Here is a 19,570-nt window from a genome sequence, read left to right as displayed (position 1 = left end):
GCAGATCGTCTCAAGGTTTCGTTTTTCAAAAGTGGAATCGCTTTACTGCACATTTTTTTCAGTCTGTCAGTTTGTCTGTCTCCTTAGTATGGTGCCAGATGCGTTGTGTTAGTCCAGATCTCTGACTGGAACAATGTTGCCAGTAGCCTTTTTGTTACGGGTCATTTGTAGGTCATTAAAGTCAAGTTTATTATAATATATTTAGTTATTTATTTGCAGTGTTGTGCATGAACGCGCTAAAAGAGCGCGCTCATTGAACGTGATCATTTTCCCGATGAACGTGAACTTATCAGTTTGCAGCCAAAGAACGTGAACATCAGCGTCGTTCAGGTTCGTGCGACATTCAGAATCATCGGGTGCCGTAAGACACAGTGCTTGCGCATATGGTTCAAGTTGAAGTTTATTTAGAGCCTAATATCACTGTTTACAGTCTCAAAGGGCTGTAAAGAACTAGCCACTGTAAGCAACACTGGCTAGTTTAACCTTTTTTTTCAAAATGGCCAGTGCAAGTGGCGATTCAGACAACGCAGCTAGTGGTACTGCTGAGGCCAGTTCATATGATTATTTGAAGGAGTTTTATGAACTAGTAAGTACATGTGTATGATACGTGATACATACATGATACATGACACTTGATATGTGTAATGAATTGTTGCTTTTGTCTGAAGGGTATGTGCATGGTTTTTGGAGGGTGAGTAGTGGGTACTGAGTATATTGATGTACATATGCATGCACATGAGAAAATAAAGGCATTTACTTTGTGTTTTGAGCTTTTTAGTTTTTTTGTTGGTTTTTTTGCACTTCCACTAGTAAATGTATAAGTTTACACAACCAGTGGGCAGTGGCAGTGACTGGAGTGGGCAGTGGCAGTGACTGGAGTGGGCGGTGGCAGTGACTGGAGTGGGCGGTGGCAGTGACTGGAGTGGGCGGTGGCAGTGACTGTGGGCGGTGGCAGTGACTGGAGTGGGCGGTGGCTGTGACTGGAGTGGGCGGTGGCAGTGACTGGAGTGGGCGGTGGCTGTGACTGGAGTGGGCGGTGGCAGTGACTGGAGTGGGCGGTGGCAGTGACTGGAGTGGGCGGTGGCTGTGACTGGAGTGGGCGGTGGCAGTGACTGGAGTGGGCGGTGACTGTGACTTGAGTGGGCGGTGGCTGTGACTGGAGTGGGCGGTGGCGGTGACTGGAGTGGGCGGTGGCTGTGACTGGAGTGGGCGGTGGCAGTGACTGGAGTGGGCGGTGGCTGTGACTGGAGTGGGCGGTGGCAGTGACTGGAGTGGGCGGTGGCTGTGACTGTGGGCGGTGGCTGTGTGTGACAGAGGGCTCTGTCTCAGGCCGCGGGCGGCGTCTTTTCCCCACAAACTAGCCACTTCCCTCAGTTGTACTTTGTTTGTTCGTGTTTATGTCCTGTTACGTGTACGCCATTCATACATATCTATAATACACATATTCCGATAACATAATGCGTTAGCTTCGAGGGTGCACACTCGAAGCGCGCAGCAGGTTACCCGGTTTCATACACACAAACATTTCCAATTCACGTTCACAATCTTACAGGTTAAAACACCCCACAAACACCCTAAATTACACCTAAATGTTTGTTAGCGTCTTTACTGTTGTTTGTTTTACCGTTACCGTCTTTATCATGTTACAAACACGCACAATTACTCATTGAAATGTTTGGTCCCGTCTTTATTGTACTTAGCGTTTGGTTTAAATGTCTTTTGTTTTGTTATAGGATTTTGTTCGTTGTCTTGTCTTCCTCCGTTCCTCGTTTCCTCTCTCCGTGTGTCTGTTTGTCTGTACTACAGCAGGGTACAACTACCGGTGCAGGGGAGGACCAAACAGAGCTGCAGAAACCCAAGTTCATTTATTTGGTTTAGCTGGAGTGGCGCTTGCGTGATGCCCACGGGGGGAAGGGGCCACTCCAGTGAAAAGGGGTTTTTCGTTCGAGTGTGATGATTTATGGAAATTATGGGGATAGGTGAAATTGTGAATGTATAAATTATGTGTATAAAATGTATATAAAAGTTGTGGTAATTCTGTTTGTACACTAAAATTATTAGGATGGGCAATATTATTTTTATTTTTAAACAGAACAAAGGTGGTATGTTCTGGGGGAGGGGCTTATGAATGAAAAGAGGGGTTCCAATCATTGTAGGTTGAGGGAGTCAGGAGAGTGACAGAGTGTAGCTGTGGAGAATTAAAGTGAGTTGAAAGTAGCGATTTGTTTGTTTATTGGTTTATTTATTTGTTTACCTATATATATTTTTGTTTGTTTGTTTGTTTTTGTGTTTTTTGTAAATATATATACATTTTTTTTGTTTCCTGTAAATATTTGACATTTTGGACATTTTTCTTCACTTTTCTTCACTTTGGAACTGGGTTTTTTCTTTGTTGCACTGTAAATAAAACACTTTGCACCTACGTGCTATTTGCGGCGGAGCCATTTTTTTTGTTTATTTTTGGGCGACCCGAACCCCTGTTCGGTTTCACCCTGCCACACTGTGACTGGAGTGGGCGGTGGCTGTGACTGGAGTGGGCGGTGGCAGTGACTGGAGTGGGCGGTGGCTGTGACTGGAGTGGGCGGTGGCTGTGACTGGAGTGGGCGGTGGCAGTGACTGGAGTGGGCGGTGGCAGTGACTGGAGTGGGCGGTGGCAGTGACTGGAGTGGGCGGTGGCGGTGACTGGAGTGGGCGGGGGCGGTGACTGGAGTGGGCGGGGGCGGTGACTGGAGTGGGCGGGGGCGGTGACTGTGGGCGGTGGCTGTGACTGGAGTGGGCGGTGGCGGTGACTGGAGTGGGCGGTGGCAGTGACTGGAGTGGGCGGTGGCAGTGACTGGAGTGGGCGGTGGCGGTGACTGGAGTGGGCGGGGGCGGTGACTGGAGTGGGCGGGGGCGGTGACTGGAGTGGGCGGGGGCGGTGACTGTGGGCGGTGGCTGTGACTGGAGTGGGCGGTGGCTGTGACTGGAGTGGGCGGTGGCTGTGACTGGAGTGGGGGGTGGCTGTGACTGGAGTGGGCGGTGGCGGTGACTGGAGTGGGCGGTGACTGGAGTGGGCGGTGGCGGTGACTGGAGTGGGCGGTGGCGGTGACTGGAGTGGGCGGTGACTGGAGTGGGCAGTGACTGGAGTGGGCGGTGGCAGTGACTGGAGTGGGCGGTGGCAGTGACTGGGGTCTGGGGATGGATGGGTAGGAGGAGGTTCTTCTGAAAAAGACAAGCTCAGCGCAGCTCACTAAACAAACAAACAAACGAACAAACAAACAAAGAAGTGAACTGGGACTGTGAACTTGTAAAAAATTCAAAATTGTGAACTGTGAACTTGTTCATTTTAATCTGTGTGAACTGAACTTTGAGCTAACTCTTGTGAAGTGTGAACTTACACTATTTGTTGGTTTATTGAAATATGTGGTAAACCATTGACAGGGGGTTGAGGAGATCACCTCAGGGTTTGTCAATGTGGAGAGTGAGTGAGATTTTGTTCTCTCCCACAGCCCTGGCCCACTGTGAGACATAACATTAATAATAATCAGACTTTGACCCTGGTTCACTACATCTTCTCTCAGTTATCGTCGTTTGTTTATGAGACCCGCGGTCTGTCTCGGCTAGCATTTTACAGCGGTTGTTTTCAATGTAGTTTAGCGATACTCTCAGGTGCCCTTTTCAGAAACACGGAGAAAAAAAACATATTTCAGAAAGCTGTGCCGTGTGTCAGAGACAAAACACAGTATAGCTGACAGGTTACTGTCAGCTTTAAACGCTTGGGGACAAATCCCATTGTTTGTGGCTCGTGAGCTAGAGACACTGATTTCGTTCTGTTGTGTGGAAACGAGGACTGAAAATGATGCCCCGAGCGTTAGTGAAATCACACAAAAATCCACGTGCATTCCCTGGAGTTGGTGTCGGGTATGCTCCACAGTCTTTGAGTTCACAACTGGTTTGTGTGAATTTGTACACAACTGCATTGTTTGTTGTACTTTCTGTGTAATTAATAATAAAACAGTGACCTCTAGTGTCATAGATTTGCACTTTAACACGGTAAGGTTTCTCCTTCGAACGCCCTGCATCCTAAAACTGGGGATTTTCTTTTCACAGTAACCGGGCTTGGACTAAAATAATAAACCAGCCACTGAAAGTGACTGAGAAAACAATTCGTCTTTGTCAGGGCAAAAAGGGGCATGTGAAAATTTGTAACATCAGGATAGGCAGCATGAAATTAGTCACAAATATAAACTGATTGGAATCCAACTCTGTCACCATGGATTACTTCCTAATCTTTCAACACGCAGACGTAATCCCAGCGCCCAGATTAGGTTGTGGGTAGATGGCAAGTGTTGTCACTGGGGATTCTGGGATAACTGCAGACAGATTAAGTGTGACAGCGCTCTCGATCTACAAAACTTCTCTTTAAACTGTGAATGGACCACAAAACTGTGATAATTCTATTGGGCATCTTAGACTTTAGAACTTGGTTTAACGAATACTCTAAAATAGGCCGGAGACAAACTGAAGCCGCTGACCCCACAGGTCCCAGGTTACGGGTCCCAGGATATGCTTTATGCAGGGAGGCTACAGGTCCCAGGTTACGGGTCCCAGGATATGCTTTATGCAGGGAGGCTACAGGTCCCAGGTTACGGGTCCCAGGATATGCTTTATGCAGGGAGGCTACAGGTCCCAGGTTACGGGTCCCAGGATATGCTTTATGCAGGGAGACTACAGGTCGCAAGAACCTCCAGTTTAGATTTGGTTGCACTGTATTGCACTCCCTCAGGTTATGGAATTCTCTCGAGCGGTATTTAGATGTACCGTGTAAATGTCATCCAGCCAAACCAAACTGGAATAATTACCATCTACCAACAGCGAAGTACCTTTCTAACTTTACTTGTATTTTTCTAATGGTCGAGAACCCATTTATGTTATGAAGGGTATATTTGGGGACTATAGTTTGCTGACATTCCAGGATATTTTGAGTGATTTTAGTTCACCAGCGTGCTCTTATTTTTATATATTTACAACTGAGATGATGTCTCGGGGTGTTTGGTGTGCCGTGGCAGTCTTTACTGACGGCTCATCCCCTGTAAAAATCACCTATCCCCTCTTCAAACTCACGCGGAATGGTTTCTTGCGGAACGGATTGACAAATGTAATACCTTCAGCTACTTTTGGTGCTTTTGTTAATTTTATTTTGTTTCGTTTTGGTTAGATTCCGTGTTAATTTAAAAGACAATAAACATTTGATTACATTTGTAACAAATCGATTTAAGTCCCTCTTCATTTCACGAGCACAGTCAAGTACAATCATACTACCAGCCAATAGAGGGTGCCACTGTACTGTCAAAGTTATGACACGGCGTATTGTTAATTTTAATTATACGCTCTTTCTGGGGTCTTTTATTTGTCTTAGCGGAACTAAATTAATTTCCCCAATTTATTTCGCTTAAGGGAACATCTAATTTAATTTCTTGTTATATCATAGCCATGATATGTTAACAGCTTTGATATTAAATCAGATGTTCCAAACCAAACATCTGAATCGTGTTCCGTAAAACACACCTCAACACATTGTCAGGAATATTGTTTAGCAGAGGTGCAGTACTCGCTAACGACGCATGTGTAATTATAAGTTGTGTACACGGTTCAGTGGAATACACTGGATACGAGCGATGGGCTCTCTTATCGTCATCAGTCGCCCGTCGTAGTCAGGTGTTACATTCACCAAGTTCTTTAGTTCCTTTCACGAACAGTTTTTGACTTTTGAATGTTGTAAAAGTGTGCGGACAATGGGTGGGCTGATGTTAGGTCTGGGAGCATCGTACTCCAAACACTCTGTATCTTCTCAGGTTAAGAAAAGCAGCGCCAGAGAAAGACAACCGTCCGTGTAAGCAGGATTCCTTGAGCAAATGAGCGCGGGATTGACTGTCGCTTAACGGAAAGCGGGGGCACAGGAGGGATATGTTGCAGGGCGAGAAACAGACGGACTCGACTGTCCGAGGAAGTGTCTGACACACCTGAGCCTCAGAACGGCACCAGAGAGTCCTAAAAGGATCGTTATAATGTAGCGTGGATAGATCGGTGTGTTTCGCTCTACATCCTACACTGACCAGCGGATCAGGTGAGTGGAAGGTTTAGACATTTCTTACCTGATAATTTGGTGGTAAATATGAAGGATCACAATATCTATAGTACATAAATGCATTTGTGGGTTAGCAACACCTTTTCAAGCACCTTTTTTTCTTTCAGAGAGTATTTCAGCAAACATCTTGCTGAAAGAGATCATTCAGAATATTCTCTCTCTCTCTCTCCATCTTTGTGGTGTGTGTGTGTGTGTGTGTCTGTCCCTCTGTTTATCTGTCTATTCAGTTTAATTTTAATTTGCTGCAGTTTTTATCTTCTATTAATTATAAATAGCTGTGCTGAACCTTCTTGCTGGGGTATGTTGTTACATATGCATATTAGTGAAATCAATCCAAAAGTGTGACAATATTCTTGAGTGTTTAACTTTTGGCAGAAGTCCATTTTGAGATCATTTGACCTAATTTAATTGTCTCTGTTTGCTGTAGGTTTCTTCACGTGGCTTTGCAATAAAATGAGGTTATGGATTATAGTCTTCACGTCTCTCCTGATGTTAAGCAGCGGGCACATGAGGCCTCTCTCACTCCCTTCTCAGCGCCAAAGGGGGCACGGGCATGCCGCCAGGTTCCCTGGCACTCGCTGGAACGTCATTGGTTCTGTCGTGCCACTGGATCCAAAATCAGTCAAATTACAGCAAACAGTGAAAGATCAGTGTAAGAACATTCTCTAACTGTTACAAACACAGCCAAACTAGCATCTGTGCTTGTTAATGTTTTTGTTAATAAAGGAATTCCTACAAAAATGTCATTTTAATTGACAGCGGGTATTTTGTTTTGGCTTAACATTCAAGTAATCTATATTAGGCCAACACCTGCACAAGAGTGTTTAAACACACATTACCTGAGTTTACACTTGATATGACAGTGGGAGTTCAGAGCACAGAGCTGAGAGAATTGAGTTACCTGTTGTTTGGTGTGAGAAGAGCATTCACACAAACATCTCTGGTTCTATTCAGTCACTACCTCTCTTACACAGAAAGCTCCACATCTTTTTAGCGTTGACCAGAGCTAAGAACAAAGCCGTTATTACGCAGTGCTTCTCTTCACACAGTGAGCATAAAGCAGGATGTATGGAGTGGTTTTTTTTCTGTGATCCTGTGTTTCTCCCCGATGACTTTTCTGTGTTACCACAGGGAATATCAGTGACACCTCAGTCACCTCCCACAGTGTCTACTGTCGGTCCTCTGCTTTAATCCAGCCTCTCTGAGTTTACACTGACGCTTCAGGTGCATTGTTAGAGTGTTTTTTTTCTCTCTTTCTCCCTTTGATGTCCCAAAGCTGCCAAAATGGCCCTACTCCACCCAGACACCTCAGAGGAAGTGCTGGCCTTCATCCAGGCCACTGTTAGCAGGCTGAAGAGATCCTATCAGAAAGGACAGACAGATGCAAACGGAGAAGTGAAAAGAGAGAGGGGGAAGGAGCGGAGGAAGAGTGGGCGGGGCCGTAGAGGTTGCGTGCTAAAGCGGATTCAGTTAAACGTGAGTGATCTTGGCTTGGGTTTTCGGAGCAAAGAGGAGCTGTTTTTCAGCTACTGCACTGGTGCCTGCACCAGGTCCCTCACAAACTATGACAAAATCCTCAACAGTCTCACACGGAACCGCAGCCTGTTCCCCGAAACACCGCCACATGTCTGCTGCAGACCTGTTGCCTATGACGATGACCTGTCTTTCCTTGACGACGACCTAATATACCACACCATGAGAATGCACTCAGCTAGACAGTGTGGCTGTGTTTGAGTCCACACATACACACACAGACAAACAGACAGATACACACACACACACACACATGCAGATGCGTACACACACACACACACACACGGACAGCCACACACACATAGACAGATATATACACACACACACACACACACAGACAGACACACACACACACGGACACATGCGTGCACACACGCATAGGGCTGGGCGGTATGGCCTAAAATTTATATCATGGTATAATTTGAAGCACGGACGGTAACGGTATATATCACGGTATATTTGTTTTTCTTAAAATTTCAATATAAATGCTTCTGAAGGGGTAAAGCACTGGTATGACAACTGCATGGCAGCTACTACTGTCCTCTTAACTGTATTCTTTTTATTCTCCCTCCAGTAAGGTTTCAGCTACCGCACTCATGCTCTCCCTGACAACCCCTCCGTCAGTAAGTTTTTTTATGTTGACCCAAAATCCAAGCAGCTTTAATAGCATATTTGTTAGCACGTTGTTGGGCAGTGAATAGATCATATCGGGCTCTTAGACGGTTTATTCTCTGTACGCTCAGTTCAGATTTGAGTGGGTGCATTTGCTCAAACGACTTATGATTTGTCTCATGGTGTCACTTCACATTGCTGCTTTTAATAATTACCAAAGTCTCAGAACATATGACACATACTGCCCGTCAGAGGAATGAACATGTCTGTCCCTTCTTAATTAAAAGCTGTTTTCGCTGTTTACTCTTCTCTTTTCAGAGCACGCCATGTGAAATTACTTTTCTCTCACTCACTTCTCTGACCGTTGTCTTTTGTCTTGTTTCTCCACTGTGTGTGTGTATCTCACTAATGATTTGAGTCGCAACGCTTATCAGAATGCACAGATCTGATTGGCTGCGTAGCATCACGTGAGAAGACGATGCATGTAACTGGTCTGTGAGTTTCCTGGGGCGCTAAACCAGTGCCGTAAAGGCTAGAAAAGCTGTGCTGGTTAAAATAAAAACGCTCCGTCAAAATGTAACAATTCCCAATAATTTATTGGTTATAGATCCAGGTCCGAATAGGACGGCGTCTTGGTCTGGGCTCGGACCGTGGTCCGCCTATTAGTGACCTCAGGTTTGGTGCATTGCTGGTGTAATTACATCATTGCCACTTGAGATCTGTGAGGACTCTACCAGTCAGCACAGTATAGTCAAAATCCATACCGTAGGGCAAATTTATACAGGTGTACTTTCTATACCATTTATACTGTCCACCCCTACACACACACTCACAGACACGTACATATGCGCGCGCACGCACACACATACACACACACACACACACACACAGAGTGCCTAGTACAACACCGAATTATTACATTGGTAAATTAGTAATCAGTAACCAGCAATTAGCAAATCAAGGCTAAAGTGTTAACGAGGTACAACAGGTGAGTGGTGAATGAAAACATCAAACCATTAGTGACATTAGTGATAATACTACACCACACCAACACTACATCAACTCCACACCAAGACTACACCACAACAACTCCACAACAACTCTACATCACAATAACTCCACACCACAATAACTCCACAACAACTCCACACCAACACTACATCAACTCCACACCAAGACTACACCACAACAACTCCACAACAACTCCACAACAACTCTACATCACAATAACTCCACACCAAGACTACATCAAAACAACTCCACAACAACTCCACACCAACACTACACCAACTCCACACCATACCAACACTACACCAACTCCACACCAACACTACACCAAGACTACACCAACTCCACACCATACCAACACTACACACACAAAACCATTTATGTGTTTTTACAGATAAATGGCTCCAATATGTGAATGAGAATGCAAATACTAATGAACACATCTTGATTTTCCAGAGAAGAAATAACTGACAGTTATTTGTGATTGTGGGAACATCTAAATTTTCTTTGTAAAGCAAATTTCCAGATAAGGTTACGGTTTTGGTGTAATTAACTTAGTGTTATTTATTACTGTTGTTTGACTATGAGTTTGTATCATGTTTATTTGACGGAGTCATATTTTGTGCCAAGTCGTTTTACAGAAGCAGAGACAATCTGAACATGAGTAATCTGCCACACATTGGCCAAACGCTCTGATTCTGCAAACCAGAGCATTTCACAGCTGCATATTAACCTTAACGAAGTTTTTAACTGGGACACTGAGGTGGGAGATTTAAGTCTTGGCAAAATGTAAATGTCATTTATCAAGTCTGAGTCTCATTCCTGCCATGAAGGCTAAATCTGTTTATTTAGAAAATGCTGTTTATTTATTTAGCAAAAATGCTCTTTCACATGGTTGCTGCAAAAACTGTCAAGTTTATATTACTACACCCAAGTTCCCTGTACAATTTTTATTTCTATTCCAAAGCTCATTATATTGTAAAATCAAAATAAATGAGTCATTTCATTCAGCATGATTCTGACAGGAGGAGAATTAGGGATCATATGGTCATCCACACTCTTCATAATGACTCACTGTACAGACTCACCACTGATTCACCACACAGATTCACTGTACAGACTCACCACTGATTCACCACACAGATTCACTGTACAGACTCACCACTGATTCACTGAACAGATTCACCACTGATTCACCACACAGATTCACTGTACAGACTCACCACTGATTTACTGAACAGATTCACCACTGATTCACCACACAGATTCACTGTACAGACTCACCGCTGATTCACCACATCTGTAATCAGTCTCTGAAAACAAAAGGATCAAGCATAGCTATTAAGTCATCATTAAGGTAGAGGCCTGGAGTTAGCTGACTGAAACACACATGAATTCATTATTACAAATATGTTGTAACACACAGATACCAGATATATGTAAGTTAGAGTTTCCCAATAGTAAGCCCACATGAAAAAGGTGTCTGTTGCATATTAGCACTACATCTGTGTTGTTTTTCATGTGTACTTTAGAGTGAGTGACACAGTTAAACAGAGAGAGGGACATGGGTGGACGGAGAGATGGAAACGAAAAAGGTGAAAAGAAGAAAAGAGGGATTGGTGACAGAGTTGAACAGAGGGAGACAGAAACAGAGAGAGAGACAGAAACAGAGAGAGACTGAAACAGAGAGGGAGACAGAAACAGAGAGAGAGACAGAAACAGAGAGAGACTGAACCAGAGAGGGAGACAGAAACAGAGAGAGAGACAGAAACAGAGAGAGACTGAACCAGAGAGGGAGACAGAAACAGAGAGAGAGACAGAAACAGACAGAGACTGAAACAGAGAGGGAGACAGAAACAGAGAGAGAGACAGAAACAGAGAGAGACTGAAACAGAGGGAGAGAGAAACAGAGAGGGAGAGAGAAACAGAGAGAGACTGAAACAGAGAGAGAGAGAGAAACAGAGGGAGAGAGAAACAGAGGGAGAGAGAAACAGAGAGAGACTGAAACAGAGAGAGAGAGAGAAACAGAGGGAGAGAGAAACAGAGGGAGAGAGAAACAGAGAGGGAGAGAAATGGAGTTGAGGGAGGGGAGGGGGTCTGAGATAATGGGTGTGGTTGTCATGTGATCTGACATGTCTCAGATATCAGATCCGACTGTGGTGGCATTATGTTTCTGTATGTGTGTGTGTTTGTGTGTGTGTGTGTGAGAGAGAGTGGGTGACAGTTACTAAGCCTACTCTATTAGAAACCACAGAGACAATTACACTGTCATTACAAAAGGCCTGGCATGATCATTAGCCAGACAGGACCACATCAGGGTAGGTAAAGTGTGATGTGACACACTCTGTGTATGTGTGTGTGTGTGAGTGTGTGTGTGTGTAGTATCAGTATATATACATGTCTTTGTACCTCTGAAGTGTGACATCACGGACATGTGACAGATGGAGGAGTAACAGTTCATGGTCATGGTTTTGGTTGGAAGGAAAACCAAACAAACACAGATCTAAAGAGGGCCTTTCCTCTTAATACAAATGAATACAGAGACCTCCCACAGAAAGACATGTTTTACAAACAGCAACCAAAATGTGAAGGAAAGAAAATTAATCTTTTCTAACATTTATTTCAAAGATCTTTAATGTAAGGAGTCTTTTCCTACACATCCATAACTATATCCAGCCTCTGTTCATACACACATACACACACACACCACACACACACGTATGCATACACACACACACACACATACCACACACACACACACACACACACACACCACACACACACACTTAAACCCCTGTGCATGCCTAACAGGATTATTACAACGAGACAGTGAAAATCATGGGATATTCAGATGAAAAGACAGTGGAAATTGACAAGAGTCCACCAGCCTGACATCTATTCAATCCTCATGAAAATGCAGTGGATTCACACAGCGACTGCATGTGTTTCCTGTTTAGTTGTGTGTGATGGTGAGTGCCTACTTGCTTTCATTAACTCTTTGTGTTGGAGTGTTTTTTCCATTTAGCAGATACCTCAGAGGTAACAGCATAGATGAGTAATGTCTTTAAGCTCGGTGGAAACTGTCGCTGTCGCTTGTGTGTGTGTGTGTGTATCTGTGTGCATGTGGTGTGTGTGTGTTCTTGGTACTAAAGGATTAATGAATGCTTAACACTCTCTGTGACCCTGCAGGTCTGGATGCATTGTTAAAAAATCATAAGCGTGAAGGGTCACAATTCAGATCTTCAGTCAATCTGTCGGCACCATAAATCAGACACATTCTCTGAGACATAATGCCCAGAATGACAGTGTCCCATTGACTCCCAGTCATCACCCATTCCAACAGCAACACCTGCACCAACATCACAGCGCCTCCACAGGTGGACAAGAGAGAGTGCGCGCGCGCACGCACACTCTCTCTCACACACACACACACACACACACACACTTCACAAACCATCACAGACCTATTCTGCTAAGCTAATCACATAGAGACGCCACCACATGTCTGCTGAAGACCTGTTGCCTATGACGACAACCTCATATACCACAAACACAAACACATACACACACACACACCATTCACCTGTAGTGTGACTGCTGCTGACGACAGGTATGTCATTATTCTGTGCTATGGCCGTCAGTGCAGATGGTCAGACTGTTACACAGAGCTAGCGTTTACTGTTAACATTTCAGCCCAGTCAGATGGAATGGTTGTTAGATCACCAAACCTCATTTTACGGAGACTTACTCATTTAAAACACTTCTCCGCCGAAAACGGAACGTAGATTCTTTATACGCAGTCACAGTGGATTAGACTCCGTGTCAAACTGCTCGGGATACAGATATTCTCCCTCAGCCGAGCTTTCATCAACTATTTAGCCATAGTCGTATGAGTTTTACCTCAGCGGTGCCGATAAACGTGATGAACAGATCAGAAGCACCATCGTTTTGTATTATGTTCAACATTGTCAAAGTAATTTAACAGTTTAAAAACTCGTTGTTCTGCGTCAGAATCCTCTCTGAAACATTTGGAATTGTCGTTACGTCTTTCAGTCTCTCACCGGGACGGTCAGGACGAGGGCGAGAGAAGAGTCAGGGTAACTTCCACTACTCAGGAGAAAACATGTCAGAAATATGAGCAGTCTGCAGAACATGTTAGCTTTTACCATATCACAGTTCATCTGGGACGGTGGTATCAGGAAACTTTGAATAAATCATACAAACTTTGTCGTATCCAGTACTGTGGGCATGCAACTTTAATAACGTTTTAAATATTTAAATCTTTGTTTACTGGCCACAGTACAATTTTGTTTATGGAAGGTGTCGGGACGGCTCGTTCCCGTGATCGGTTGGAGGGAGAAGCCAAACAAAAACCGACCAATCAGGAAAATGAGAGAAACTTTACTGTCCGGTCCCTGCGGTGAAACTCCAGTAACGCTTAAGAGAGGAGGAAGTTATCCATCAAATACGCTTTCCGTGTTCCCTAAATTCTACAGCCAAAGCCGTTCATCATACTACCCTGCACTAGGGTTTTGTCTGTGAAGCCTCTCTGGAGGGTTGTGGAAAAATAGAAAGAGAACTGTACAGAAAAGGCCTCTTTGGCGAGGCCTTAATGAAGTCTAAATGAGTTGATGCAGAGTGCTGACCGCTGTGTGAATGCCGCTCAAGCACGAACCAGTTCCTCCATGTCATATCTGTTCTTCTTCATCAATCCATTCGTGATAGTTAGTGATCAGGACAGTGTCATTAGACAGTTGCTGTCTAAACCCTCAACGTTATAGCCGCTCACACTCTGAGGGACTCCATTAGGCTGCTATCTACTGGCACTACGAAGTACTGCAGTGCCAGATCTGAAGGTGGTTGGTGATCGGATGTTCTTCAGCAGTGAGCAAGTGTCCATATCCTCATACTAAACCACTCTGTAGGAGATCATATCAGTGTACCAGACTACATCAGACCACAGTTTATAGCAAAGGCCAGGGATGTTTTTCTCAGAGCCTTTATTGGAGTATAGTGTCGGGGGGGGATCATGGAGATGTGAAGGGTAAATGAAATTATTCTGAAGCGACGTCAGAAATGAGACAGATGCACACTGACAACATCTTAATACAACAAAATACACAGAAAAGATTGTATGAGCAGAAAAATAGGAATAATAGCTCACCAAAAAACTGAATGAGCAAAAAACCCATGACAGTTACATTTAGCAGTAAATTAGAATACAATGCCTTTATTTTTCCAAAACAGAAATGACCTTTGTTTGTATAGTCCATATTTACATATCACCAGTACGAACAATTTTCCTTATAAAAAGACTGAGTGGGATAAAGATAGGCTAAATAAAACGTCTCTCTTCACGGTATTAAAATTAGTTCCTTTGTTTTTAAATAAAATACATTTCCATCAGTATCAACCAGTTTGACATAAAAGCCTTAGTCAGGTGAGGTAAAGAGAACACAGGGATATCTTGGCAATAACGGGTGTGTGGTTCAGTTACGCAGCCAATCCGAGCCAAGCCCAGGTGGGCAGGTGATTTTCTCAGCCAATCCGTGACGAGGCCGAGTGAGTAGTTGATTTACTTAGCCAATCCGTGACAAAGCCAGGTGGGCAGGTCAGTGCCTAATCAAAGGACAGTCAGGGATTGGTTGTCAACTCTCTTCCCCCTGATAATGAGGAACAGAAATGGAAGAGAAATGCACAGCTACATTTCAGCTGTTCTGGAGTTCTGGACAGTATGAAGTTCCTGAGGTCCGCAGTGGCCCAGTTCAGAGGCCACCAGATCACGAGTTTCTCTGCCACTGCTGGGGTGACTGTGTCCTGTCCTGGTGACATCATCAACACAAACCCAAAAAAGGCAAAAACGCAAGCAACCAGACAAGTACAGTGACTAAGAGAAGTAGAAAATTTATTGCAGTATTTGTTCCATCAGAAGGTCCCTTTGCCTGTGACTGAGGTGACCTAATACAGCAAAATCTACATTTACAAAAATCCCTCCTCCTAAACAGGTCCCACATACTGCATGCTTTAAACAATAAATTACATCCACACGTTGCTATGGTACAAAATGGACATACAGTTCAACAGAAAAGAAAAAAAAAAAAAAAAAGGAGAAAATAAAATAAAAATCAAGAGAATCAGTTGAGGAAGAGCTAAGCTACTGAAAGCCAATGGCCGCTAGAGATAACATTTCAAAAAGAAGGAAAAAAAATAAAATGACAAACTAATTTCCAACATTCAGTATATACTTAAATTTCTTTTTTTAATATATAAACATTTTTATGTTAAACTATGATACACTGGGAGTAGAAATCAAACAACCAGATTCTGCTGCACAACAGCGAAAAAGGAGCACCCAAAGAAAACAATGTTTTTCTTAACATTTAGATTTTTCCTGCCACACCTCAGCCATGCATCCTGGGACCAAGGACAACCCTCCAGAGCTGCCGTACGCACGGAGCAGAAGTTTAGTCGTAGTGTTTCTCTCTCTCCTCTGGCTCTTGTTCGGCTGTGTGTGTGTGTGTGTGTGTGTCATTAGCTGGAGCTGGCTGCGTCCTTGGCCGCGTACAGGGACCGTAAAGACTGGGCCACTTTGTGAGTGAGCTTGTGGCTGCTGGTGAGGTTGATTTTTTTGTAGATGATGTCAGACTCTTTGACAGTGTCCACCCAAGGCACGAGTTTGCGTCCATCCCGCCGCTTGGCCTCGGTCCAGGGGCTGGAGTAGGAGCCGGCGAGCCAATGTATGCTGTAGCCGTCGGGCGTCTTTTGGACGACGCGAGCGATCTGGGGGCGGTCCCGGTATTTGGGGCAGTGGATGGCGATCACATCCATCACCTGCAGAGGCTCGTTCATGTTGCCCGTGGCATCACCCGAATCAGTGACACGTTTAGCCCTCCGAGATGCCTGCAGAGAGACCAGGGGTAGAAATGAACCACAACTCAAATATACATGTTCTATCTATGAACTAATATTAGTGCTGGATGAACTGTAACTGTGCTTAGAACTTTACATGGAGCTGTCACTGTAGTTCTATAAGCTGTAATTGGAGATATAACTGGATTTGAATGTGGTGTTGTATGAGCTGTGACTGGAGTTGAATGTGATGTTGTATGAGCTGTGACTGGAGTTGAATGTGATGTTGTATGAGCTGTGACTGGAGTTGAATGAGATGTTGTATGAGCTGTGTCTGGAGTTGAATGTGGTGTTGTATGAGCTGTGTCTGGAGTTGAATGTGGTGTTGTATGAGCTGTGTCTGGAGTTGAATGTGATGTTGTATGAGCTGTAACTGGAGTTGAATGTGATGTTGTATGAGCTGTGTCTGGAGTTGAATGTGGTGTTGTATGAGCTGTGTCTGGAGTTGAATGTGATGTTGTATGAGCTGTAACTGGAGTTGAATGTGATGTTGTATGAGCTGTAACTGGAGTTGAATGTGATGTTGTATGAGCTGTGTCTGGAGTTGAATGTGATGTCGTATGAGCTGTGTCTGGAGTTGAATGTGATGTCGTATGAGCTGTGTCTGGAGTTGAATGTGATGTTGTATGAGCTGTGTCTGGAGTTGAATGTGGTGTTGTATGAGCTGTGTCTGGAGTTGAATGTGATGTTGTATGAGCTGTAACTGGAGTTGAATGTGATGTTGTATGAGCTGTGTCTGGAGTTGAATGTGATGTTGTATGAGCTGTGTCTGGAGTTGAATGTGATGTATGAGCTGTAACTGGAGTTGAATGTGATGTTGTATGAGCTGTAACTGGAGTTGAATGTGATGTTGTATGAGCTGTAACTGGAGTTGAATGTGATGTTGTATGAGCTGTGTCTGGAGTTGAATGTGATGTTGTATGAGCTGTAACTGGAGTTGAATGTGATGTTGTATGAGCTGTGTCTGGAGTTGAATGTGGTGTTGTATGAGCTGTGACTGGAGTTGAATGTGGTGTTGTATGAGCTGTAACTGGAGTTGAATGCACTGTAAGTGGAGTTGAATGTACTGTTGAATGAGTTGTAATTACAACTGTATGAGATGTAACTGTAGTGTATAATAGCATCCATCCTGCCTATGATTCTCTCACTGTTGGAGGAAGCAGTTAGAGAGATGATACATGAAGATTAAATGTTGTGTTAATCTGCTCAGTTGGTTGGTTAACTGTTTTATTTTTATTATTGCTGTAACTCTGAATCTTTAGTAAATATGTCATTATGTTACTGGTCCCATTAGCATCACTCTAATTCTCCTCATTATCATTACACAGTGAGGAGAATGCCAGTGCTCTCACCCCAGGGGTTCTCTCCTCCCCATCGCTGTCGTCCTCCTCCGAGTCGGGGGCGTGGTTTCTTGGGCTGGCCCCACCCAGAAGGGCAGAGATGGCTTTGTTCCGCACATTAGCGCTCGTCTCACCTTCCTCATCCTCTTCATCAGGGTCCAGGTGCTCCATCAGTAACTTAAACTAGGACAGATGTCATATCATGTCAACATTACGCTGATGCGAACTGCACATAAAGCATTCTTCTTCCCCTGCACAAACTTCCACAGGGAGAACACAAGACAAACTGAATTCTCATACACAGACACATTCACGTTACATATCTAAGAGATCAAAAGGAATTTAAAGAAACATAACTAAGAATTTAAATATAGTTCAGATTTGATTTGATTTGTGGTAGTGTCTACAGTAAGATTTGGAATTTAAGTGGGATTATGGAGTGTGTTGGACAGTGTGAACTGGGATTGGGGAGTGTGTGGAAGAGTGTGAACTGGGATTATGGAGTGTGTTGGACAGTGTGAACTGGGATTGGGGAGTGTGTGGAAGAGTGTGAACTGGGATTATGGAGTGTGTTGGACAGTGTGAACTGGGATTGGGAAGTGTGTGGAAGAGTGTGAACTGGGATTCAGGAGTATGTGAGACAGTGTGAATTGGGATTGGGGAGTGTGTGTTGGACAGTGTGAACTGGGATTGGGGAGTGTGTGAGACAGTGTGAACTGGGATTGGGGAGTGTGTGTTGGACAGTGTGAACTGGGATTGGGGAGTGTGTTGGACAGTGTGAACTGGGATTGGGGAGTGTGTTGGACAGTGTGAACTGGGATTGGGGAGTGTGTGTTGGACAGTGTGAACTGGGATTGGGGAGTGTGTGTTGGACAGTGTGAACTGGGATTGGGGAGTGTGTGTTGGACAGTGTGAACTGGGATTGGGGAGTGTGTGTTGGACAGTGTGAACTGGGATTGGGGAGTGTGTTGGACAGTGTGAACTGGGATTGGGGAGTGCGTTGGACAGTGTGAACTGGGATTGGGGAGTGCGTTGGACAGTGTGAACTGGGATTATGGAGTGTGTGGAGGAGTGTGTGTGGAGAAGGCCTGCTTACGTCCAGGTACTGTGTTACAATCTTCCTCTTCAGCTCATCTGTGAGATCTTCCTTCAGATTATCGTTCATCAGGAAGTCAAGGGTCTGACGAGGGCTGAAGTGAATGTTGGTCTTCCTGTTCACGGCTTTGTCGTACACCTTGGCTGACTCTGTTGGCGAGTATTTCTGGATTTTACTGCAGAGAGAGAGAGAGAGAGAGAGGGAGGGAAAGAGAAGCAGGATGGAGGAAGGGATGGTGGAGAGTTGACACTTTCATACCTGCAGTAGAAACCGCGGTAAAATCACAGCTATGTGAGCAGATGATAGAGTGTAGTATGGGTGTGGAGGAGTCTGTAGCCTTCCAAAGTCAGTGTGCTGTATGAACTGCCCTGAGGCTTGTTAATGAGTGAGCGTGTGTGTCTCAGAGCGGGCGAGGGAAATGCACTCGGTACCTGTCAGAGAAGCCGTAGAGATTCTTCAGGTGTTGTTTGAGCACCAACAGCAGTAGGATTCCCTGTGACGCTCTGGCAAAGTCAATTAGGGGCGTGGCATCTTCAGGAAGTCTCTCCATCACAGCATCCGCGTTCTCCAGCTCAGATTCCGAATCCGAGTCACCGCCGAGTTGCTTCTTCTTTGGCCGCTGCTGCTCATCTCCAGCGCCGTCTCGCTCATCGTCCCCTCTGTTGGCACTGGTGTTTATCTGCCTGTTCTCCTCCCCCTCCTCCTCCTCCTCCACTCTCTCTCCTCTCTCTTCTCTGTCAGAGCCATTCTGCTGCTGCCCACGCTCACGCTTTCTGCCCCTTAGTTTCACTAGAGACTGCAAAGCACAGCCATTCATCACACACTGTTCACTCTGCCCGTGTGTATGTGTGTGTGTGTGTCTGTATACGTGTGTGTGTGTATACATGTGTGTGTGAGGGTATATATATGTGTGCGTGAGTGTGTGAGTGTATACATTTGTGTGAG

The 19,570-nt window shown here is 44.7% G+C and overlaps 2 protein-coding genes across 2 annotated transcripts in view; one reads left to right on the top strand and one right to left on the bottom strand.

The window, feature by feature from the left end:
- The first annotated feature begins 7,411 nt into the window (after positions 1-7,411).
- gdnfb (glial cell derived neurotrophic factor b) lies at positions 7,412-7,861 on the top strand. The gene has a single exon (XM_030792001.1). It carries the CDS (start codon positions 7,412-7,414, stop codon positions 7,859-7,861), a length of 450 nt encoding a protein of 149 aa, XP_030647861.1.
- A 7,723-nt stretch (positions 7,862-15,584) lies between these two features.
- Positions 15,585-19,570, bottom strand: part of nipbla (NIPBL cohesin loading factor a) — a 43,788-nt gene continuing 39,802 nt past the window's right edge. Inside the window, exons 42-45 of the mRNA XM_030791239.1 lie at positions 19,057-19,421; positions 18,626-18,800; positions 17,542-17,712; positions 15,585-16,180 (exon numbers count right to left, since the gene is read on the bottom strand). Of these exons, the coding sequence (XP_030647099.1) occupies positions 15,812-16,180; positions 17,542-17,712; positions 18,626-18,800; positions 19,057-19,421 (1,080 nt within the window). The 3' untranslated portion in view covers positions 15,585-15,811. The remainder of the gene's footprint in view (positions 16,181-17,541; positions 17,713-18,625; positions 18,801-19,056; positions 19,422-19,570) is intronic.

This window comes from Chanos chanos, chromosome 14 (genome assembly GCF_902362185.1).
Source record: "Chanos chanos chromosome 14, fChaCha1.1, whole genome shotgun sequence".
Classification (NCBI taxonomy): Eukaryota; Metazoa; Chordata; class Actinopteri; order Gonorynchiformes; family Chanidae; genus Chanos; species Chanos chanos.
The sequence above is the reverse complement of the archived record's forward strand: the minus strand, read 5'-3'. Positions and strand labels throughout refer to the sequence as shown.

Coding starts and splice junctions, on each gene's coding strand:
- gdnfb (XM_030792001.1), top strand. CDS start 7,412: ATGGCCCTACTCCACCCAGACACCTCAGAGGAAGTGCTGGCCTTCATC.